The sequence below is a fragment of the Equus asinus genome, chromosome 2 (genome assembly GCF_041296235.1).
Source record: "Equus asinus isolate D_3611 breed Donkey chromosome 2, EquAss-T2T_v2, whole genome shotgun sequence".
Classification (NCBI taxonomy): domain Eukaryota; kingdom Metazoa; phylum Chordata; class Mammalia; order Perissodactyla; family Equidae; genus Equus; species Equus asinus.
Genome location: NC_091791.1, coordinates 117,229,490 through 117,249,879, shown reverse-complemented (window position 1 = coordinate 117,249,879; position 20,390 = coordinate 117,229,490). Strand labels below are relative to the sequence as shown.

At 67.1% G+C, this 20,390-nt stretch overlaps 1 protein-coding gene and 7 non-coding genes across 8 annotated transcripts; all 8 read right to left on the bottom strand.

Annotated features, from left to right (window-relative positions):
- Positions 1 to 1,485: 1,485 nt before the first annotated feature.
- LOC123283619 (small nucleolar RNA SNORD116) lies at positions 1,486 to 1,579 on the bottom strand. The gene has a single exon (XR_006524295.2). It is a non-coding gene; the product is annotated as a small nucleolar RNA SNORD116 (small nucleolar RNA).
- A 2,693-nt stretch (positions 1,580 to 4,272) lies between these two features.
- Positions 4,273 to 19,286, bottom strand: LOC139046395 (uncharacterized). The gene is made up of 8 exons (XM_070519554.1): positions 19,200 to 19,286; positions 18,951 to 19,037; positions 18,349 to 18,487; positions 15,613 to 15,747; positions 12,843 to 12,981; positions 10,107 to 10,241; positions 7,337 to 7,475; positions 4,273 to 4,735 (listed from the first exon to the last, which is right to left on the bottom strand). The coding sequence occupies exons 1-6, from the start codon at positions 19,284 to 19,286 to the stop codon at positions 10,112 to 10,114; spliced, it is 717 nt and encodes a 238-aa protein (XP_070375655.1). The 3' UTR covers positions 4,273 to 4,735; positions 7,337 to 7,475; positions 10,107 to 10,111.
- Positions 4,281 to 4,373, bottom strand: LOC139044689 (small nucleolar RNA SNORD116). Its single transcript, XR_011501761.1, has one exon. It is a non-coding gene; the product is annotated as a small nucleolar RNA SNORD116 (small nucleolar RNA).
- LOC139044662 (small nucleolar RNA SNORD116) lies at positions 6,992 to 7,085 on the bottom strand. Its single transcript, XR_011501732.1, has one exon. It is a non-coding gene; the product is annotated as a small nucleolar RNA SNORD116 (small nucleolar RNA).
- LOC139044688 (small nucleolar RNA SNORD116) lies at positions 9,787 to 9,879 on the bottom strand. The gene has a single exon (XR_011501760.1). It is a non-coding gene; the product is annotated as a small nucleolar RNA SNORD116 (small nucleolar RNA).
- Positions 12,498 to 12,591, bottom strand: LOC139044661 (small nucleolar RNA SNORD116). The gene has a single exon (XR_011501731.1). It is a non-coding gene; the product is annotated as a small nucleolar RNA SNORD116 (small nucleolar RNA).
- Positions 15,293 to 15,385, bottom strand: LOC139044687 (small nucleolar RNA SNORD116). Its single transcript, XR_011501759.1, has one exon. It is a non-coding gene; the product is annotated as a small nucleolar RNA SNORD116 (small nucleolar RNA).
- LOC139044660 (small nucleolar RNA SNORD116) lies at positions 18,004 to 18,097 on the bottom strand. Its single transcript, XR_011501730.1, has one exon. It is a non-coding gene; the product is annotated as a small nucleolar RNA SNORD116 (small nucleolar RNA).
- Positions 19,287 to 20,390: the final 1,104 nt, after the last annotated feature.

Genomic DNA, 20,390 nt, shown 5'->3' with positions numbered 1-20,390 from the left:
ACAGCTGGCCCGCTTTCTGGACCCCGGCCTTCCAGGACTCCTTCCCACCCACGCGCTGCCTTGCCCACCTCAGGCCTGCGAGGCAAGTCCCCCAAGCAGTACCTCAAACCCTACACACACGTGGCGGCCAGGGAGCCCCGGGGAGGAAGGCCACGAGGGAATCTCGACTGTGCGCACGGGACTCGACCCGTCACGTTCAACGTCTGGACCCGCCCTCGGCACCTGTAACACCACAAACGACCTCACACGGCCCCAAGGATGGCTCTGTCCAGGAAGGCAAGAGGAGGCACGGAACGAGCACACACACCCCGCCCCCGCCACCCATGGAGAGGTGGACGTTTTCCAAGGCGGACGTCTGTGCGCGGCAGGGCAGCTCGGGTCACGGCCCCCGCCGTCTCTGCCAGGCCCACAGGCTTCCACGAAGAAACCTAAAGCCCTGCGACGAGGCATGAGGCGAACCGCGCCAGGAAAATCGGACCCTGCTGGAGGAACGCTTTCTCCTCGGAGACCCCGCGCCTGAGACGGCGGAGGATCCAAGGCCACGGTCGCCCAAGCAATCGAGGAGCAGCGGCGGCCGGCCGGCCGGCAGTCACGTGCCGGGCCCCTCTTCAAGGAACCGTGGACAGAACCGGCGAGCGCCACCGCTCTGGAACAAGGCCCGCCATCCGCCACAAAGGTCACCGACCACAGTGCACACCCCCGGGCCTTCAAGCCTCCAGCCTTCCCCGGCACGCACCAATCGCCAGCCCCGTCAGAGCCAGGGGACGTTCCCGACAAGCCGCTGCCAGCGCTCGGAACACAACGAGGCAGCACGTCCCACGGAAGCCCACGGCATCACACTGTGACCTGTCCTCTCCGTGCCCTTCTTCCCCCCCCAGCTCCCACGACCAGGCCGTCAGCCACCACAGTGTCTTGACCTGCGTGCCAGGCCCACAGCCCGGTCCCCGTTTGGGCACCTTGGCGTGGACTGGGCGAGCCGGAGAACTGGAGGAGCCCCAAGCTGCAGCACCAAAGCCCCACCCCTCCGGCGGCGCCCCAAACCGCGAGGGGTGCTCCAACTGCCTCACCAAGCCAAAAGGCAAGAACAGCTGACGGCCGCCCGCCTGGCCCGGGGCTCTCATCAGAAACCACGCGACCTTCCACTGCTTACTGCTCAGCTCTGAGACGCAGACCCCCGGGGCCTTCGTCCCCAGCGGGAACCAGGCCCACACAGCCACAAGGCCCTGAGCTCACGGGGCCTGTGCCAGCGCCACACTCTCCGACTTCCCAACCTAGGATGCGAGCTGCCAGCCACGGCCCTCAGCCACAGGCCGTTCAACCAAGCACCGCCGACTGACGGACACCCCCCTCACGCGGTGAGAGGAAGGACCCCCAGACGCCACGGCTCCCAAATGCGGACGCCCGGCGTGGTGCCCGTGCCCGTCCCAGTGCGCTCAAGGGGAAGCGGTCCCTCACTCCTGCCATGCCTGGGGAAGACAACGTGCCGGACCTCAGTTTCGATGAGAACGACGGTAGTGAGTTCTCACTCATTTTGTTCAGATTTTCCAAGGAATGCATGTGAGGGAGTCATCATCGATCCGAGCACGTTCTGCCAACCTGGACAAACTAACCAGGCAGGCTGGGGGGCTCCGCAGCGGGCGAGCCGATCGCCTCATGGGCGCCAGCGGCCTGGAGAATCCAGAGCCGAGCCCCGGAGCAGGGGCAGCAGTCAGTCCGCCCTCAGAGCACGACGCCGCGGGCTCCCGGGCACACGCGCACAAGAAGCCTCTAAGGCAGGTCTAGCGAAGCCCTCAGGGCGACAGGCCGAACTTGGGACAAAGCAATGCTGACCGTCCTGGGCCGTCCGAGGGCGTGGTGCGCATCCCGGGCCACACTTCCGCCGCGACTGCCTCGCACCTGCGCTCGTCACGGGACACGAAGGGTCTTCTTCTGTCGGTGGGCGGCAGCGAGCTTTGCACGGCACTTCCACCTGAGGAGTGTAGAGAAAGCACACGCGTGCTTCAGAAACGTGCCCAGCTGGTCAGAAGACAGGATCCGTGCCACAGTTCCCCCCGCGGCACCCTTGCATCTGCTTGCCCTGTACCTCTATCCCTTCGGGATGACCGAAGGCGCGTGTGATATCCCGAGGGTAGGCAGATGCGCAGGCCTGCGCACGTGTGTGTATGTGTGTGTGCGTGTGTGTGTGTGTTTGCGCGCGCGCGTGCGTGCGTGCCTGCGGGCTTCCGTGTGCGGTGGCCTCAGCACCCGGGAAAGCACGCCGTCCTCACAGATGCCTGACCTCGTGCCCTGCCACCCCACGCGGAAGCCCGGTGACTTCCCAAGGAAGGACGCCAACTCGCACCGCTAGAGGCTGCTGCAATCGGCCCCGGACTCCCTCTCTGAGCGCCACTCCTTCTGAGCAAAGGACACGGACACTCCACCTACACCCTCACCCTGACCGTGGATGTGAGGTCCACGTGGCCAGCGTGTCCCCGCGAGCTGGGCCGGGGGGAACGGCACTTGATGGTAAGGCTACCTGGCTACCGCCAGGACAACAGGGCTGACACGAGAGCCGGCACCACTCGCCCACGGGCGGCGCAACAGAAGCAGCCCGTCTGAACCTCCAGGGGCCCGACGCCTTCAGGCCGCACTCCGGTCTGGGCTATCTAAGCCAAGACGCCCTGGGCGGGCCAGCAGGGAACCCCGCTGCAACGGCTGGTCACAGCCACCGAGACCCGGGGCAAGACCCGTCTCAGACCACAGCCAATTCCCACGCAGCGACGCGGCATGTCCACCGCCTGCGGGTTGCGGGGCGCTGGCCTTCGAGGAAACGTTCAACCCCGCGGCTCCCTGCTCCAAAGGGGAAGCCCCCTCACGCCTGCACAGCAAGTCCCCCAAGGTGTAGCCTCCAACACCTCGCGCGCCAGGCGGGCAGGGAGCCTCCCGGACGGCAGCCGTCAAGGAATTAGGACTTTGCCTAAGTCGACCGCATCGCACTCAACCTATGACCCCCTCCTTCGGCCCCAGAACACCACAGACGACCTCACAGAGCACAAACGCTTCCTCCTCCTGGAAGACAAGGCGAAGAATGAAACTAGGACACCGCTCCCACACAAGGAGACGTGCTCCTCCTCCACGCTGGACGTGCGTCCGGGGCAGGGCGCCCAGGATCGCAGCACCCTCGGGTCGCTGCCACGCCCGCAGGCCTCCGCACACCGCTCTTAACCACCCCTCGCGCACGCCCCCCCCACCCCCCGCCCCCCGACGCCCCACACCGCCACCTGGCCCCGTTCCCCGGCACGCCCGGGACCACAGGAGCCCCCCCCCCCCCGGGCCAGGAAGAGCGAACCTTCCTGCAGCAACGCCTTCACCTGGCAAGCGCCGGACCCGAGGGGGCGCAGGGTCAAAGAGATTGTCCGCCTCAGCAATCCGGAGCAGACGGGGCCGGTGGCCAGTCGCGGGCCTGTGGGTCTCTTCAAGGCGCTAGGACGACAAACACTGGGGGCCGAACCTCCCGGGGGCGCGACGCCGTCTACCGCACAGGTCATCTACCGCAGCCGAGCCTTCCCTGGCAGGCAACAACCGGCAGCCCCCTTGGGACCCAACGCCACCCCTGGCAAGACCGCGACGGCGGTCGCAACCCAACAAGAGGGTACGTCCTGTGCAAGCCCGTGGAACCGCACTACGGCCGCTCCCCTCCGCGCCCTTTCCTTCCTGCCCGCCCTGTCAGCCACCACACTGCCTGGACGTCAGCGCCAGGGCCACCTTTGGCCAGCTGTGTGTGGCCCGGGTGAGCAGGTGACACACAGGAGCTGCCAGCTGCAGCGCTGCGGCCTAGGGCCGCTGCCCCCGCCGCCAAGACCACGGGCCCATCACACGTCCTCACCAAGCCAGAAGGCAACCACAGGCGCTGCGGCTTGCCCGGCCCAAACCGAGGCTCCGAACGGAACCCAGGGAAGACTCGGCTGTTCGGCCTGCAGACACGGACCGCCACGCCCCCCGGGGCAACGGCTCAGGCCAGAACCGGGCCAGCGCGTACTCAGCGCCAACCACGGGCCGGGCCCATGCCAACGCCACACTCTCCGACTCTAAAGACGCCCATGCGACCTGGGCGCCGTGCCAGCAGAGGCCGGCCATGCAAGCAAGTCCCTCCGAGTCGCAACCGCCCAGCTCATGCGGTCACGCTACCGGTGCAAACACGGCAGACGCCCACATGCGGAGGCCCTGGGCGGGCTCTGCGCGAGTGTCATCAAGCAGAAGCTGTCCCTCACTCCTCTCACCCCCGGAGAAGACCAGGTGCTGGACCTCAGTCTCGGCGAGAACGACGGTAGTGAGTTCTCACTCATTTTGTTCAGATTTCCAAGGAATGCATTTGAGGGAGTCATCATCGATCCGAGCACCTTCGGGGCAGCTGGCGGGGCTCGGCGGGTGAGCCCATCACCTCAGGGTCGGCCAGCGGCCCGGAGAATCCCGAGCCAAGCCCCTGAGCAAGGGCAACTGTCGACCCACCCTCAGAGCGCCAGCTCCGCACGCCCCCGGGGACCCGCGGGCTAGAAGCCCCTCAGCGCGGTCTGGGACTCCCAGGGCCAACGGCACGAACTGGGTGCAGGGGGATCCTTACCAGCCTCAGCGACCCACGGGCACGGGGCGCACCCGAAGCCACGCTTCTTGCGGGATTCCCTCGCGTCTCCGCTCCACAAACGACAGGCAGGTCTTCTCTTCTTGGGCGACGGCAAGCTTTGCTCGGAGATCCCACCTGGGAAGTGCAGAGCAATCGCACGCGCACGCCTCAGCGACCCAGCCAGGCTCTCAGGTAACCAGAGCCAGGCCAAGGGTTCCACCCCGACTCCCCGCCCCGGGGCAAGCCTTGCATCTTCTTGGCCTCTACCTCTTCCCCTCAGGTGTGACAAGAAGGCGTGTGTGACAGCACGAGCGCAGGAAGGCGCGCAGGCGGGTGCGTGTGCGTGTCTTCGGGTGCGCGGGGCCCGAGCCCCTGAAGAAGCACGTCTTCCGCACACATCCCTGGCCTCAGGCCCTGCCGCGAGACCAAGAGCTCGCGCTGGCGGCTTTGACCTCGACTCGCCCGGCGGCTCACCTCTGCCCTCTCGGCCTGCTGAAATAGCCCACAGGCTCCCTCTCTCACAGCCCCTGCCTCTGAACACCGGAACACGAGACTCCAGCAGGTTCACCCTCCGCCTGACCGTGGGCGCCCGGTGTCCCCGCACGCCGTGCCACGCGAACCGCGCCCGACGGAAACACGCCGACCACTGCTGGACCTGAACCACGTAAAGCACCTACACCACTCGAAGGCTGGCGCCGCTGGGACACGGGCTAGAGGGCAGAAGCAGCAGCCCCTCCTGATCTCCAGGGGCCAGCGCCTCTTCCTGCTGACTGAGGCTACACCCACGCCCTCAGCGGTGCCAGCGGCAGGGGAAGTGCCAGGAAGAGGTGGTCTGTGGCCACCACGACCCACGCTAAGACCCGACTGAACCTGGAGCCCACTCGCGACCAGGGACCTGGCGTTTCCACAGCTGGCCCGCTTTCTGGACCCCGGCCTTCCAGGACTCCTTCCCACCCACGCGCTGCCTTGCCCACCTCAGGCCTGCGAGGCAAGTCCCCCAAGCAGTACCTCAAACCCTACACACACGTGGCGGCCAGGGAGCCCCGGGGAGGACGGCCACGAGGGAATCTCGACTGTGCGCACGGGACTCGACCCGTCACGTTCAACGTCTGGACCCGCCCTCGGCACCTGTAACACCACAAACGACCTCACACGGCCCCAAGGATGGCTCTGTCCAGGAAGGCAAGAGGAGGCACGGAACGAGCACACACACCCCGCCCCCGCCACCCATGGAGAGGCGGACGTTTTCCAAGGCGGACGTCTGTGCGCGGCAGGGCAGCTCGGGTCACGGCCCCCGCCGTCTCTGCCAGGCCCACAGGCTTCCACGAAGAAACCTAAAGCCCTGCGACGAGGCATGAGGCGAACCGCGCCAGGAAAATCGGACCCTGCTGGAGGAACGCTTTCTCCTCGGAGACCCCGCGCCTGAGACGGCGGAGGATCCAAGGCCACGGTCGCCCAAGCAATCGAGGAGCAGCGGCGGCCGGCCGGCCGGCAGTCACGTGCCGGGCCCCTCTTCAAGGAACCGTGGACAGAACCGGCGAGCGCCACCGCTCTGGAACAAGGCCCGCCATCCGCCACAAAGGTCACCGACCACAGTGCACACCCCCGGGCCTTCAAGCCTCCAGCCTTCCCCGGCACGCACCAATCGCCAGCCCCGTCAGAGCCAGGGGACGTTCCCGACAAGCCGCTGCCAGCGCTCGGAACACAACGAGGCAGCACGTCCCACGGAAGCCCACGGCATCACACTGTGACCTGTCCTCTCCGTGCCCTTCTTCCCCCCCCAGCTCCCACGACCAGGCCGTCAGCCACCACAGTGTCTTGACCTGCGTGCCAGGCCCACAGCCCGGTCCCCGTTTGGGCACCTTGGCGTGGACTGGGCGAGCCGGAGAACTGGAGGAGCCCCAAGCTGCAGCACCAAAGCCCCACCCCTCCGGCGGCGCCCCAAACCGCGAGGGGTGCTCCAACTGCCTCACCAAGCCAAAAGGCAAGAACAGCTGACGGCCGCCCGCCTGGCCCGGGGCTCTCATCAGAAACCACGCGACCTTCCACTGCTTACTGCTCAGCTCTGAGACGCAGACCCCCGGGGCCTTCGTCCCCAGCGGGAACCAGGCCCACACAGCCACAAGGCCCTGAGCTCACGGGGCCTGTGCCAGCGCCACACTCTCCGACTTCCCAACCTAGGATGCGAGCTGCCAGCCACGGCCCTCAGCCACAGGCCGTTCAACCAAGCACCGCCGACTGACGGACACCCCCCTCACGCGGTGAGAGGAAGGACCCCCAGACGCCACGGCTCCCAAATGCGGACGCCCGGCGTGGTGCCCGTGCCCGTCCCAGTGCGCTCAAGGGGAAGCGGTCCCTCACTCCTGCCATGCCTGGGGAAGACAACGTGCCGGACCTCAGTTTCGATGAGAACGACGGTAGTGAGTTCTCACTCATTTTGTTCAGATTTTCCAAGGAATGCATGTGAGGGAGTCATCATCGATCCGAGCACGTTCTGCCAACCTGGACAAACTAACCAGGCAGGCTGGGGGGCTCCGCAGCGGGCGAGCCGATCGCCTCATGGGCGCCAGCGGCCTGGAGAATCCAGAGCCGAGCCCCGGAGCAGGGGCAGCAGTCAGTCCGCCCTCAGAGCACGACGCCGCGGGCCCCCGGGCACACGCGCACAAGAAGCCTCTAAGGCAGGTCTAGCGAAGCCCTCAGGGCGACAGGCCGAACTTGGGACAAAGCAATGCTGACCGTCCTGGGCCGTCCGAGGGCGTGGTGCGCATCCCGGGCCACACTTCCGCCGCGACTGCCTCGCACCTGCGCTCGTCACGGGACACGAAGGGTCTTCTTCTGTCGGTGGGCGGCAGCGAGCTTTGCACGGCACTTCCACCTGAGGAGTGTAGAGAAAGCACACGCGTGCTTCAGAAACGTGCCCAGCTGGTCAGAAGACAGGATCCGTGCCACAGTTCCCCCCGCGGCACCCTTGCATCTGCTTGCCCTGTACCTCTATCCCTTCGGGATGACCGAAGGCGCGTGTGATATCCCGAGGGTAGGCAGATGCGCAGGCCTGCGCACGTGTGTGTATGTGTGTGTGCGTGTGTGTGTGTGTTTGCGCGCGCGCGTGCGTGCGTGCCTGCGGGCTTCCGTGTGCGGTGGCCTCAGCACCCGGGAAAGCACGCCGTCCTCACAGATGCCTGACCTCGTGCCCTGCCACCCCACGCGGAAGCCCGGTGACTTCCCAAGGAAGGACGCCAACTCGCACCGCTAGAGGCTGCTGCAATCGGCCCCGGACTCCCTCTCTGAGCGCCACTCCTTCTGAGCAAAGGACACGGACACTCCACCTACACCCTCACCCTGACCGTGGATGTGAGGTCCACGTGGCCAGCGTGTCCCCGCGAGCTGGGCCGGGGGGAACGGCACTTGATGGTAAGGCTACCTGGCTACCGCCAGGACAACAGGGCTGACACGAGAGCCGGCACCACTCGCCCACGGGCGGCGCAACAGAAGCAGCCCGTCTGAACCTCCAGGGGCCCGACGCCTTCAGGCCGCACTCCGGTCTGGGCTATCTAAGCCAAGACGCCCTGGGCGGGCCAGCAGGGAACCCCGCTGCAACGGCTGGTCACAGCCACCGAGACCCGGGGCAAGACCCGTCTCAGACCACAGCCAATTCCCACGCAGCGACGCGGCATGTCCACCGCCTGCGGGTTGCGGGGCGCTGGCCTTCGAGGAAACGTTCAACCCCGCGGCTCCCTGCTCCAAAGGGGAAGCCCCCTCACGCCTGCACAGCAAGTCCCCCAAGGTGTAGCCTCCAACACCTCGCACGCCAGGCGGGCAGGGAGCCTCCCGGACGGCAGCCGTCAAGGAATTAGGACTTTGCCTAAGTCGACCGCATCGCACTCAACCTATGACCCCCTCCTTCGGCCCCAGAACACCACAGACGACCTCACAGAGCACAAACGCTTCCTCCTCCTGGAAGACAAGGCGAAGAATGAAACTAGGACACCGCTCCCACACAAGGAGACGTGCTCCTCCTCCACGCTGGACGTGCGTCCGGGGCAGGGCGCCCAGGATCGCAGCACCCTCGGGTCGCTGCCACGCCCGCAGGCCTCCGCACACCGCTCTTAACCACCCCTCGCGCACGCCCCCCCCACCCCCCGCCCCCCGACGCCCCACACCGCCACCTGGCCCCGTTCCCCGGCACGCCCGGGACCACAGGAGCCCCCCCCCCCCCGGGCCAGGAAGAGCGAACCTTCCTGCAGCAACGCCTTCACCTGGCAAGCGCCGGACCCGAGGGGGCGCAGGGTCAAAGAGATTGTCCGCCTCAGCAATCCGGAGCAGACGGGGCCGGTGGCCAGTCGCGGGCCTGTGGGTCTCTTCAAGGCGCTAGGACGACAAACACTGGGGGCCGAACCTCCCGGGGGCGCGACGCCGTCTACCGCACAGGTCATCTACCGCAGCCGAGCCTTCCCTGGCAGGCAACAACCGGCAGCCCCCTTGGGACCCAACGCCACCCCTGGCAAGACCGCGACGGCGGTCGCAACCCAACAAGAGGGTACGTCCTGTGCAAGCCCGTGGAACCGCACTACGGCCGCTCCCCTCCGCGCCCTTTCCTTCCTGCCCGCCCTGTCAGCCACCACACTGCCTGGACGTCAGCGCCAGGGCCACCTTTGGCCAGCTGTGTGTGGCCCGGGTGAGCAGGTGACACACAGGAGCTGCCAGCTGCAGCGCTGCGGCCTAGGGCCGCTGCCCCCGCCGCCAAGACCACGGGCCCATCACACGTCCTCACCAAGCCAGAAGGCAACCACAGGCGCTGCGGCTTGCCCGGCCCAAACCGAGGCTCCGAACGGAACCCAGGGAAGACTCGGCTGTTCGGCCTGCAGACACGGACCGCCACGCCCCCCGGGGCAACGGCTCAGGCCAGAACCGGGCCAGCGCGTACTCAGCGCCAACCACGGGCCGGGCCCATGCCAACGCCACACTCTCCGACTCTAAAGACGCCCATGCGACCTGGGCGCCGTGCCAGCAGAGGCCGGCCATGCAAGCAAGTCCCTCCGAGTCGCAACCGCCCAGCTCATGCGGTCACGCTACCGGTGCAAACACGGCAGACGCCCACATGCGGAGGCCCTGGGCGGGCTCTGCGCGAGTGTCATCAAGCAGAAGCTGTCCCTCACTCCTCTCACCCCCGGAGAAGACCAGGTGCTGGACCTCAGTCTCGGCGAGAACGACGGTAGTGAGTTCTCACTCATTTTGTTCAGATTTCCAAGGAATGCATTTGAGGGAGTCATCATCGATCCGAGCACCTTCGGGGCAGCTGGCGGGGCTCGGCGGGTGAGCCCATCACCTCAGGGTCGGCCAGCGGCCCGGAGAATCCCGAGCCAAGCCCCTGAGCAAGGGCAACTGTCGACCCACCCTCAGAGCGCCAGCTCCGCACGCCCCCGGGGACCCGCGGGCTAGAAGCCCCTCAGCGCGGTCTGGGACTCCCAGGGCCAACGGCACGAACTGGGTGCAGGGGGATCCTTACCAGCCTCAGCGACCCACGGGCACGGGGCGCACCCGAAGCCACGCTTCTTGCGGGATTCCCTCGCGTCTCCGCTCCACAAACGACAGGCAGGTCTTCTCTTCTTGGGCGACGGCAAGCTTTGCTCGGAGATCCCACCTGGGAAGTGCAGAGCAATCGCACGCGCACGCCTCAGCGACCCAGCCAGGCTCTCAGGTAACCAGAGCCAGGCCAAGGGTTCCACCCCGACTCCCCGCCCCGGGGCAAGCCTTGCATCTTCTTGGCCTCTACCTCTTCCCCTCAGGTGTGACAAGAAGGCGTGTGCGACAGCACGAGCGCAGGAAGGCGCGCAGGCGGGTGCGTGTGCGTGTCTTCGGGTGCGCGGGGCCCGAGCCCCTGAAGAAGCACGTCTTCCGCACACATCCCTGGCCTCAGGCCCTGCCGCGAGACCAAGAGCTCGCGCTGGCGGCTTTGACCTCGACTCGCCCGGCGGCTCACCTCTGCCCTCTCGGCCTGCTGAAATAGCCCACAGGCTCCCTCTCTCACAGCCCCTGCCTCTGAACACCGGAACACGAGACTCCAGCAGGTTCACCCTCCGCCTGACCGTGGGCGCCCGGTGTCCCCGCACGCCGTGCCACGCGAACCGCGCCCGACGGAAACACGCCGACCACTGCTGGACCTGAACCACGTAAAGCACCTACACCACTCGAAGGCTGGCGCCGCTGGGACACGGGCTAGAGGGCAGAAGCAGCAGCCCCTCCTGATCTCCAGGGGCCAGCGCCTCTTCCTGCTGACTGAGGCTACACCCACGCCCTCAGCGGTGCCAGCGGCAGGGGAAGTGCCAGGAAGAGGTGGTCTGTGGCCACCACGACCCACGCTAAGACCCGACTGAACCTGGAGCCCACTCGCGACCAGGGACCTGGCGTTTCCACAGCTGGCCCGCTTTCTGGACCCCGGCCTTCCAGGACTCCTTCCCACCCACGCGCTGCCTTGCCCACCTCAGGCCTGCGAGGCAAGTCCCGCAAGCAGTACCTCAAACCCTACACACACGTGGCGGCCAGGGAGCCCCGGGGAGGACGGCCACGAGGGAATCTCGACTGTGCGCACGGGACTCGACCCGTCACGTTCAACGTCTGGACCCGCCCTCGGCACCTGTAACACCACAAACGACCTCACACGGCCCCAAGGATGGCTCTGTCCAGGAAGGCAAGAGGAGGCACGGAACGAGCACACACACCCCGCCCCCGCCACCCATGGAGAGGCGGACGTTTTCCAAGGCGGACGTCTGTGCGCGGCAGGGCAGCTCGGGTCACGGCCCCCGCCGTCTCTGCCAGGCCCACAGGCTTCCACGAAGAAACCTAAAGCCCTGCGACGAGGCATGAGGCGAACCGCGCCAGGAAAATCGGACCCTGCTGGAGGAACGCTTTCTCCTCGGAGACCCCGCGCCTGAGACGGCGGAGGATCCAAGGCCACGGTCGCCCAAGCAATCGAGGAGCAGCGGCGGCCGGCCGGCCGGCAGTCACGTGCCGGGCCCCTCTTCAAGGAACCGTGGACAGAACCGGCGAGCGCCACCGCTCTGGAACAAGGCCCGCCATCCGCCACAAAGGTCACCGACCACAGTGCACACCCCCGGGCCTTCAAGCCTCCAGCCTTCCCCGGCACGCACCAATCGCCAGCCCCGTCAGAGCCAGGGGACGTTCCCGACAAGCCGCTGCCAGCGCTCGGAACACAACGAGGCAGCACGTCCCACGGAAGCCCACGGCATCACACTGTGACCTGTCCTCTCCGTGCCCTTCTTCCCCCCCCAGCTCCCACGACCAGGCCGTCAGCCACCACAGTGTCTTGACCTGCGTGCCAGGCCCACAGCCCGGTCCCCGTTTGGGCACCTTGGCGTGGACTGGGCGAGCCGGAGAACTGGAGGAGCCCCAAGCTGCAGCACCAAAGCCCCACCCCTCCGGCGGCGCCCCAAACCGCGAGGGGTGCTCCAACTGCCTCACCAAGCCAAAAGGCAAGAACAGCTGACGGCCGCCCGCCTGGCCCGGGGCTCTCATCAGAAACCACGCGACCTTCCACTGCTTACTGCTCAGCTCTGAGACGCAGACCCCCGGGGCCTTCGTCCCCAGCGGGAACCAGGCCCACACAGCCACAAGGCCCTGAGCTCACGGGGCCTGTGCCAGCGCCACACTCTCCGACTTCCCAACCTAGGATGCGAGCTGCCAGCCACGGCCCTCAGCCACAGGCCGTTCAACCAAGCACCGCCGACTGACGGACACCCCCCTCACGCGGTGAGAGGAAGGACCCCCAGACGCCACGGCTCCCAAATGCGGACGCCCGGCGTGGTGCCCGTGCCCGTCCCAGTGCGCTCAAGGGGAAGCGGTCCCTCACTCCTGCCATGCCTGGGGAAGACAACGTGCCGGACCTCAGTTTCGATGAGAACGACGGTAGTGAGTTCTCACTCATTTTGTTCAGATTTTCCAAGGAATGCATGTGAGGGAGTCATCATCGATCCGAGCACGTTCTGCCAACCTGGACAAACTAACCAGGCAGGCTGGGGGGCTCCGCAGCGGGCGAGCCGATCGCCTCATGGGCGCCAGCGGCCTGGAGAATCCAGAGCCGAGCCCCGGAGCAGGGGCAGCAGTCAGTCCGCCCTCAGAGCACGACGCCGCGGGCCCCCGGGCACACGCGCACAAGAAGCCTCTAAGGCAGGTCTAGCGAAGCCCTCAGGGCGACAGGCCGAACTTGGGACAAAGCAATGCTGACCGTCCTGGGCCGTCCGAGGGCGTGGTGCGCATCCCGGGCCACACTTCCGCCGCGACTGCCTCGCACCTGCGCTCGTCACGGGACACGAAGGGTCTTCTTCTGTCGGTGGGCGGCAGCGAGCTTTGCACGGCACTTCCACCTGAGGAGTGTAGAGAAAGCACACGCGTGCTTCAGAAACGTGCCCAGCTGGTCAGAAGACAGGATCCGTGCCACAGTTCCCCCCGCGGCACCCTTGCATCTGCTTGCCCTGTACCTCTATCCCTTCGGGATGACCGAAGGCGCGTGTGATATCCCGAGGGTAGGCAGATGCGCAGGCCTGCGCACGTGTGTGTATGTGTGTGTGCGTGTGTGTGTGTGTTTGCGCGCGCGCGTGCGTGCGTGCCTGCGGGCTTCCGTGTGCGGTGGCCTCAGCACCCGGGAAAGCACGCCGTCCTCACAGATGCCTGACCTCGTGCCCTGCCACCCCACGCGGAAGCCCGGTGACTTCCCAAGGAAGGACGCCAACTCGCACCGCTAGAGGCTGCTGCAATCGGCCCCGGACTCCCTCTCTGAGCGCCACTCCTTCTGAGCAAAGGACACGGACAATCCACCTACACCCTCACCCTGACCGTGGATGTGAGGTCCACGTGGCCAGCGTGTCCCCGCGAGCTGGGCCGGGGGGAACGGCACTTGATGGTAAGGCTACCTGGCTACCGCCAGGACAACAGGGCTGACACGAGAGCCGGCACCACTCGCCCACGGGCGGCGCAACAGAAGCAGCCCGTCTGAACCTCCAGGGGCCCGACGCCTTCAGGCCGCACTCCGGTCTGGGCTATCTAAGCCAAGACGCCCTGGGCGGGCCAGCAGGGAACCCCGCTGCAACGGCTGGTCACAGCCACCGAGACCCGGGGCAAGACCCGTCTCAGACCACAGCCAATTCCCACGCAGCGACGCGGCATGTCCACCGCCTGCGGGTTGCGGGGCGCTGGCCTTCGAGGAAACGTTCAACCCCGCGGCTCCCTGCTCCAAAGGGGAAGCCCCCTCACGCCTGCACAGCAAGTCCCCCAAGGTGTAGCCTCCAACACCTCGCGCGCCAGGCGGGCAGGGAGCCTCCCGGACGGCAGCCGTCAAGGAATTAGGACTTTGCCTAAGTCGACCGCATCGCACTCAACCTATGACCCCCTCCTTCGGCCCCAGAACACCACAGACGACCTCACAGAGCACAAACGCTTCCTCCTCCTGGAAGACAAGGCGAAGAATGAAACTAGGACACCGCTCCCACACAAGGAGACGTGCTCCTCCTCCACGCTGGACGTGCGTCCGGGGCAGGGCGCCCAGGATCGCAGCACCCTCGGGTCGCTGCCACGCCCGCAGGCCTCCGCACACCGCTCTTAACCACCCCTCGCGCACGCCCCCCCGACCCCCCGCCCCCCGACGCCCCACACCGCCACCTGGCCCCGTTCCCCGGCACGCCCGGGACCACAGGAGCCCCCCCCCCCCCGGGCCAGGAAGAGCGAACCTTCCTGCAGCAACGCCTTCACCTGGCAAGCGCCGGACCCGAGGGGGCGCAGGGTCAAAGAGATTGTCCGCCTCAGCAATCCGGAGCAGACGGGGCCGGTGGCCAGTCGCGGGCCTGTGGGTCTCTTCAAGGCGCTAGGACGACAAACACTGGGGTCCGAACCTCCCGGGGGCGCGACGCCGTCTACCGCACAGGTCATCTACCGCAGCCGAGCCTTCCCTGGCAGGCAACAACCGGCAGCCCCCTTGGGACCCAACGCCACCCCTGGCAAGACCGCGACGGCGGTCGCAACCCAACAAGAGGGTACGTCCTGTGCAAGCCCGTGGAACCGCACTACGGCCGCTCCCCTCCGCGCCCTTTCCTTCCTGCCCGCCCTGTCAGCCACCACACTGCCTGGACGTCAGCGCCAGGGCCACCTTTGGCCAGCTGTGTGTGGCCCGGGTGAGCAGGTGACACACAGGAGCTGCCAGCTGCAGCGCTGCGGCCTAGGGCCGCTGCCCCCGCCGCCAAGACCACGGGCCCATCACACGTCCTCACCAAGCCAGAAGGCAACCACAGGCGCTGCGGCTTGCCCGGCCCAAACCGAGGCTCCGAACGGAACCCAGGGAAGACTCGGCTGTTCGGCCTCCAGACACGGACCGCCACGCCCCCCGGGGCAACGGCTCAGGCCAGAACCGGGCCAGCGCGTACTCAGCGCCAACCACGGGCCGGGCCCATGCCAACGCCACACTCTCCGACTCTAAAGACGCCCATGCGACCCGGGCGCCGTGCCAGCAGAGGCCGGCCATGCAAGCAAGTCCCTCCGAGTCGCAACCGCCCAGCTCATGCGGTCACGCTACCGGTGCAAACACGGCAGACGCCCACATGCGGAGGCCCTGGGCGGTTTCTGCGCGAGTGTCATCAAGCAGAAGCTGTCCCTCACTCCTCTCACCCCCGGAGAAGACCAGGTGCTGGACCTCAGTCTCGGCGAGAACGACGGTAGTGAGTTCTCACTCATTTTGTTCAGATTTCCAAGGAATGCATTTGAGGGAGTCATCATCGATCCGAGCACCTTCGGGGCAGCTGGCGGGGCTCGGCGGGTGAGCCCATCACCTCAGGGTCGGCCAGCGGCCCGGAGAATCCCGAGCCAAGCCCCTGAGCAAGGGCAACTGTCGACCCACCCTCAGAGCGCCAGCTCCGCACGCCCCCGGGGACCCGCGGGCTAGAAGCCCCTCAGCGCGGTCTGGGACTCCCAGGGCCAACGGCACGAACTGGGTGCAGGGGGATCCTTACCAGCCTCAGCGACCCACGGGCACGGGGCGCACCCGAAGCCACGCTTCTTGCGGGATTCCCTCGCGTCTCCGCTCCACAAACGACAGGCAGGTCTTCTCTTCTTGGGCGACGGCAAGCTTTGCTCGGAGATCCCACCTGGGAAGTGCAGAGCAATCGCACGCGCACGCCTCAGCGACCCAGCCAGGCTCTCAGGTAACCAGAGCCAGGCCAAGGGTTCCACCCCGACTCCCCGCCCCGGGGCAAGCCTTGCATCTTCTTGGCCTCTACCTCTTCCCCTCAGGTGTGACAAGAAGGCGTGTGTGACAGCACGAGCGCAGGAAGGCGCGCAGGCGGGTGCGTGTGCGTGTCTTCGGGTGCGCGGGGCCCGAGCCCCTGAAGAAGCACGTCTTCCGCACACATCCCTGGCCTCAGGCCCTGCCGCGAGACCAAGAGCTCGCGCTGGCGGCTTTGACCTCGACTCGCCCGGCGGCTCACCTCTGCCCTCTCGGCCTGCTGAAATAGCCCACAGGCTCCCTCTCTCACAGCCCCTGCCTCTGAACACCGGAACACGAGACTCCAGCAGGTTCACCCTCCGCCTGACCGTGGGCGCCCGGTGTCCCCGCACGCCGTGCCACGCGAACCGCGCCCGACGGAAACACGCCGACCACTGCTGGACCTGAACCACGTAAAGCACCTACACCACTCGAAGGCTGGCGCCGCTGGGACACGGGCTAGAGGGCAGAAGCAGCAGCCCCTCCTGATCTCCAGGGGCCAGCGCCTCTTCCTGCTGACTGAGGCTACACCCACGCCCTCAGCGGTGCCAGCGGCAGGGGAAGTGCCAGGAAGAGGTGGTCTGTGGCCACCACGACCCACGCTAAGACCCGACTGAACCTGGAGCCCACTCGCGACCAGGGACCTGGCGTTTCCACAGCTGGCCCGCTTTCTGGACCCCGGCCTTCCAGGACTCCTTCCCACCCACGCGCTGCCTTGCCCACCTCAGGCCTGCGAGGCAAGTCCCCCAAGCAGTACCTCAAACCCTACACACACGTGGCGGCCAGGGAGCCCCGGGGAGGACGGCCACGAGGGAATCTCGACTGTGCGCACGGGACTCGACCCGTCACGTTCAACGTCTGGACCCGCCCTCGGCACCTGTAACACCACAAACGACCTCACACGGCCCCAAGGATGGCTCTGTCCAGGAAGGCAAGAGGAGGCACGGAACGAGCACACACACCCCGCCCCCGCCACCCATGGAGAGGCGGACGTTTTCCAAGGCGGACGTCTGTGCGCGGCAGGGCAGCTCGGGTCACGGCCCCCGCCGTCTCTGCCAGGCCCACAGGCTTCCACGAAGAAACCTAAAGCCCTGCGACGAGGCATGAGGCGAACCGCGCCAGGAAAATCGGACCCTGCTGGAGGAACGCTTTCTCCTCGGAGACCCCGCGCCTGAGACGGCGGAGGATCCAAGGCCACGGTCGCCCAAGCAATCGAGGAGCAGCGGCGGCCGGCCGGCCGGCAGTCACGTGCCGGGCCCCTCTTCAAGGAACCGTGGACAGAACCGGCGAGCGCCACCGCTCTGGAACAAGGCCCGCCATCCGCCACAAAGGTCACCGACCACAGTGCACACCCCCGGGCCTTCAAGCCTCCAGCCTTCCCCGGCACGCACCAATCGCCAGCCCCGTCAGAGCCAGGGGACGTTCCCGACAAGCCGCTGCCAGCGCTCGGAACACAACGAGGCAGCACGTCCCACGGAAGCCCACGGCATCACACTGTGACCTGTCCTCTCCGTGCCCTTCTTCCCCCCCCAGCTCCCACGACCAGGCCGTCAGCCACCACAGTGTCTTGACCTGCGTGCCAGGCCCACAGCCCGGTCCCCGTTTGGGCACCTTGGCGTGGACTGGGCGAGCCGGAGAACTGGAGGAGCCCCAAGCTGCAGCACCAAAGCCTCACCCCTCCGGCGGCGCCCCAAACCGCGAGGGGTGCTCCAACTGCCTCACCAAGCCAAAAGGCAAGAACAGCTGACGGCCGCCCGCCTGGCCCGGGGCTCTCATCAGAAACCACGCGACCTTCCACTGCTTACTGCTCAGCTCTGAGACGCAGACCCCCGGGGCCTTCGTCCCCAGCGGGAACCAGGCCCACACAGCAACAAGGCCCTGAGCTCACGGGGCCTGTGCCAGCGCCACACTCTCCGACTTCCCAACCTAGGATGCGAGCTGCCAGCCACGGCCCTCAGCCACAGGCCGTTCAACCAAGCACCGCCGACTGACGGACACCCCCCTCACGCGGTGAGAGGAAGGACCCCCAGACGCCACGGCTCCCAAATGCGGACGCCCGGCGTGGTGCCCGTGCCCGTCCCAGTGCGCTCAAGGGGAAGCGGTCCCTCACTCCTGCCATGCCTGGGGAAGACAACGTGCCGGACCTCAGTTTCGATGAGAACGACGGTAGTGAGTTCTCACTCATTTTGTTCAGATTTTCCAAGGAATGCATGTGAGGGAGTCATCATCGATCCGAGCACGTTCTGCCAACCTGGACAAACTAACCAGGCAGGCTGGGGGGCTCCGCAGCGGGCGAGCCGATCGCCTCATGGGTGCCAGCGGCCTGGAGAATCCAGAGCCGAGCCCCGGAGCAGGGGCAGCAGTCAGTCCGCCCTCAGAGCACGACGCCGCGGGCCCCCGGGCACACGCGCACAAGAAGCCTCTAAGGCAGGTCTAGCGAAGCCCTCAGGGCGACAGGCCGAACTTGGGACAAAGCAATGCTGACCGTCCTGGGCCGTCCGAGGGCGTGGTGCGCATCCCGGGCCACACTTCCGCCGCGACTGCCTCGCACCTGCGCTCGTCACGGGACACGAAGGGTCTTCTTCTGTCGGTGGGCGGCAGCGAGCTTTGCACGGCACTTCCACCTGAGGAGTGTAGAGAAAGCACACGCGTGCTTCAGAAACGTGCCCAGCTGGTCAGAAGACAGGATCCGTGCCACAGTTCCCCCCGCGGCACCCTTGCATCTGCTTGCCCTGTACCTCTATCCCTTCGGGATGACCGAAGGCGCGTGTGATATCCCGAGGGTAGGCAGATGCGCAGGCCTGCGCACGTGTGTGTATGTGTGTGTGCGTGTGTGTGTGTGTTTGCGCGCGCGCGTGCGTGCGTGCCTGCGGGCTTCCGTGTGCGGTGGCCTCAGCACCCGGGAAAGCACGCCGTCCTCACAGATGCCTGACCTCGTGCCCTGCCACCCCACGCGGAAGCCCGGTGACTTCCCAAGGAAGGACGCCAACTCGCACCGCTAGAGGCTGCTGCAATCGGCCCCGGACTCCCTCTCTGAGCGCCACTCCTTCTGAGCAAAGGACACGGACAATCCACCTACACCCTCACCCTGACCGTGGATGTGAGGTCCACGTGGCCAGCGTGTCCCCGCGAGCTGGGCCGGGGGGAACGGCACTTGATGGTAAGGCTACCTGGCTACCGCCAGGACAACAGGGCTGACACGAGAGCCGGCACCACTCGCCCACGGGCGGCGCAACAGAAGCAGCCCGTCTGAACCTCCAGGGGCCCGACGCCTTCAGGCCGCACTCCGGTCTGGGCTATCTAAGCCAAGACGCCCTGGGCGGGCCAGCAGGGAACCCCGCTGCAACGGCTGGTCACAGCCACCGAGACCCGGGGCAAGACCCGTCTCAGACCACAGCCAATTCCCACGCAGCGACGCGGCATGTCCACCGCCTGCGGGTTGCGGGGCGCTGGCCTTCGAGGAAACGTTCAACCCCGCGGCTCCCTGCTCCAAAGGGGAAGCCCCCTCACGCCTGCACAGCAAGTCCCCCAAGGTGTAGCCTCCAACACCTCGCGCGCCAGGCGGGCAGGGAGCCTCCCGGACGGCAGCCGTCAAGGAATTAGGACTTTGCCTAAGTCGACCGCATCGCACTCAACCTATGACCCCCTCCTTCGGCCCCAGAACACCACAGACGACCTCACAGAGCACAAACGCTTCCTCCTCCTGGAAGACAAGGCGAAGAATGAAACTAGGACACCGCTCCCACACAAGGAGACGTGCTCCTCCTCCACGCTGGACGTGCGTCCGGGGCAGGGCGCCCAGGATCGCAGCACCCTCGGGTCGCTGCCACGCCCGCAGGCCTCCGCACACCGCTCTTAACCACCCCTCGCGCACGCCCCCCCCACCCCCCGCCCCCCGACGCCCCACACCGCCACCTGGCCCCGTTCCCCGGCACGCCCGGGACCACAGGAGCCCCCCCCCCCCGGGCCAGGAAGAGCGAACCTTCCTGCAGCAACGCCTTCACCTGGCAAGCGCCGGACCCGAGGGGGCGCAGGGTCAAAGAGATTGTCCGCCTCAGCAATCCGGAGCAGACGGGGCCGGTGGCCAGTCGCGGGCCTGTGGGTCTCTTCAAGGCGCTAGGACGACAAACACTGGGGGCCGAACCTCCCGGGGGCGCGACGCCGTCTACCGCACAGGTCATCTACCGCAGCCGAGCCTTCCCTGGCAGGCAACAACCGGCAGCCCCCTTGGGACCCAACGCCACCCCTGGCAAGACCGCGACGGCGGTCGCAACCCAACAAGAGGGTACGTCCTGTGCAAGCCCGTGGAACCGCACTACGGCCGCTCCCCTCCGCGCCCTTTCCTTCCTGCCCGCCCTGTCAGCCACCACACTGCCTGGACGTCAGCGCCAGGGCCACCTTTGGCCAGCTGTGTGTGGCCCGGGTGAGCAGGTGACACACAGGAGCTGCCAGCTGCAGCGCTGCGGCCTAGGGCCGCTGCCCCCGCCGCCAAGACCACGGGCCCATCACACGTCCTCACCAAGCCAG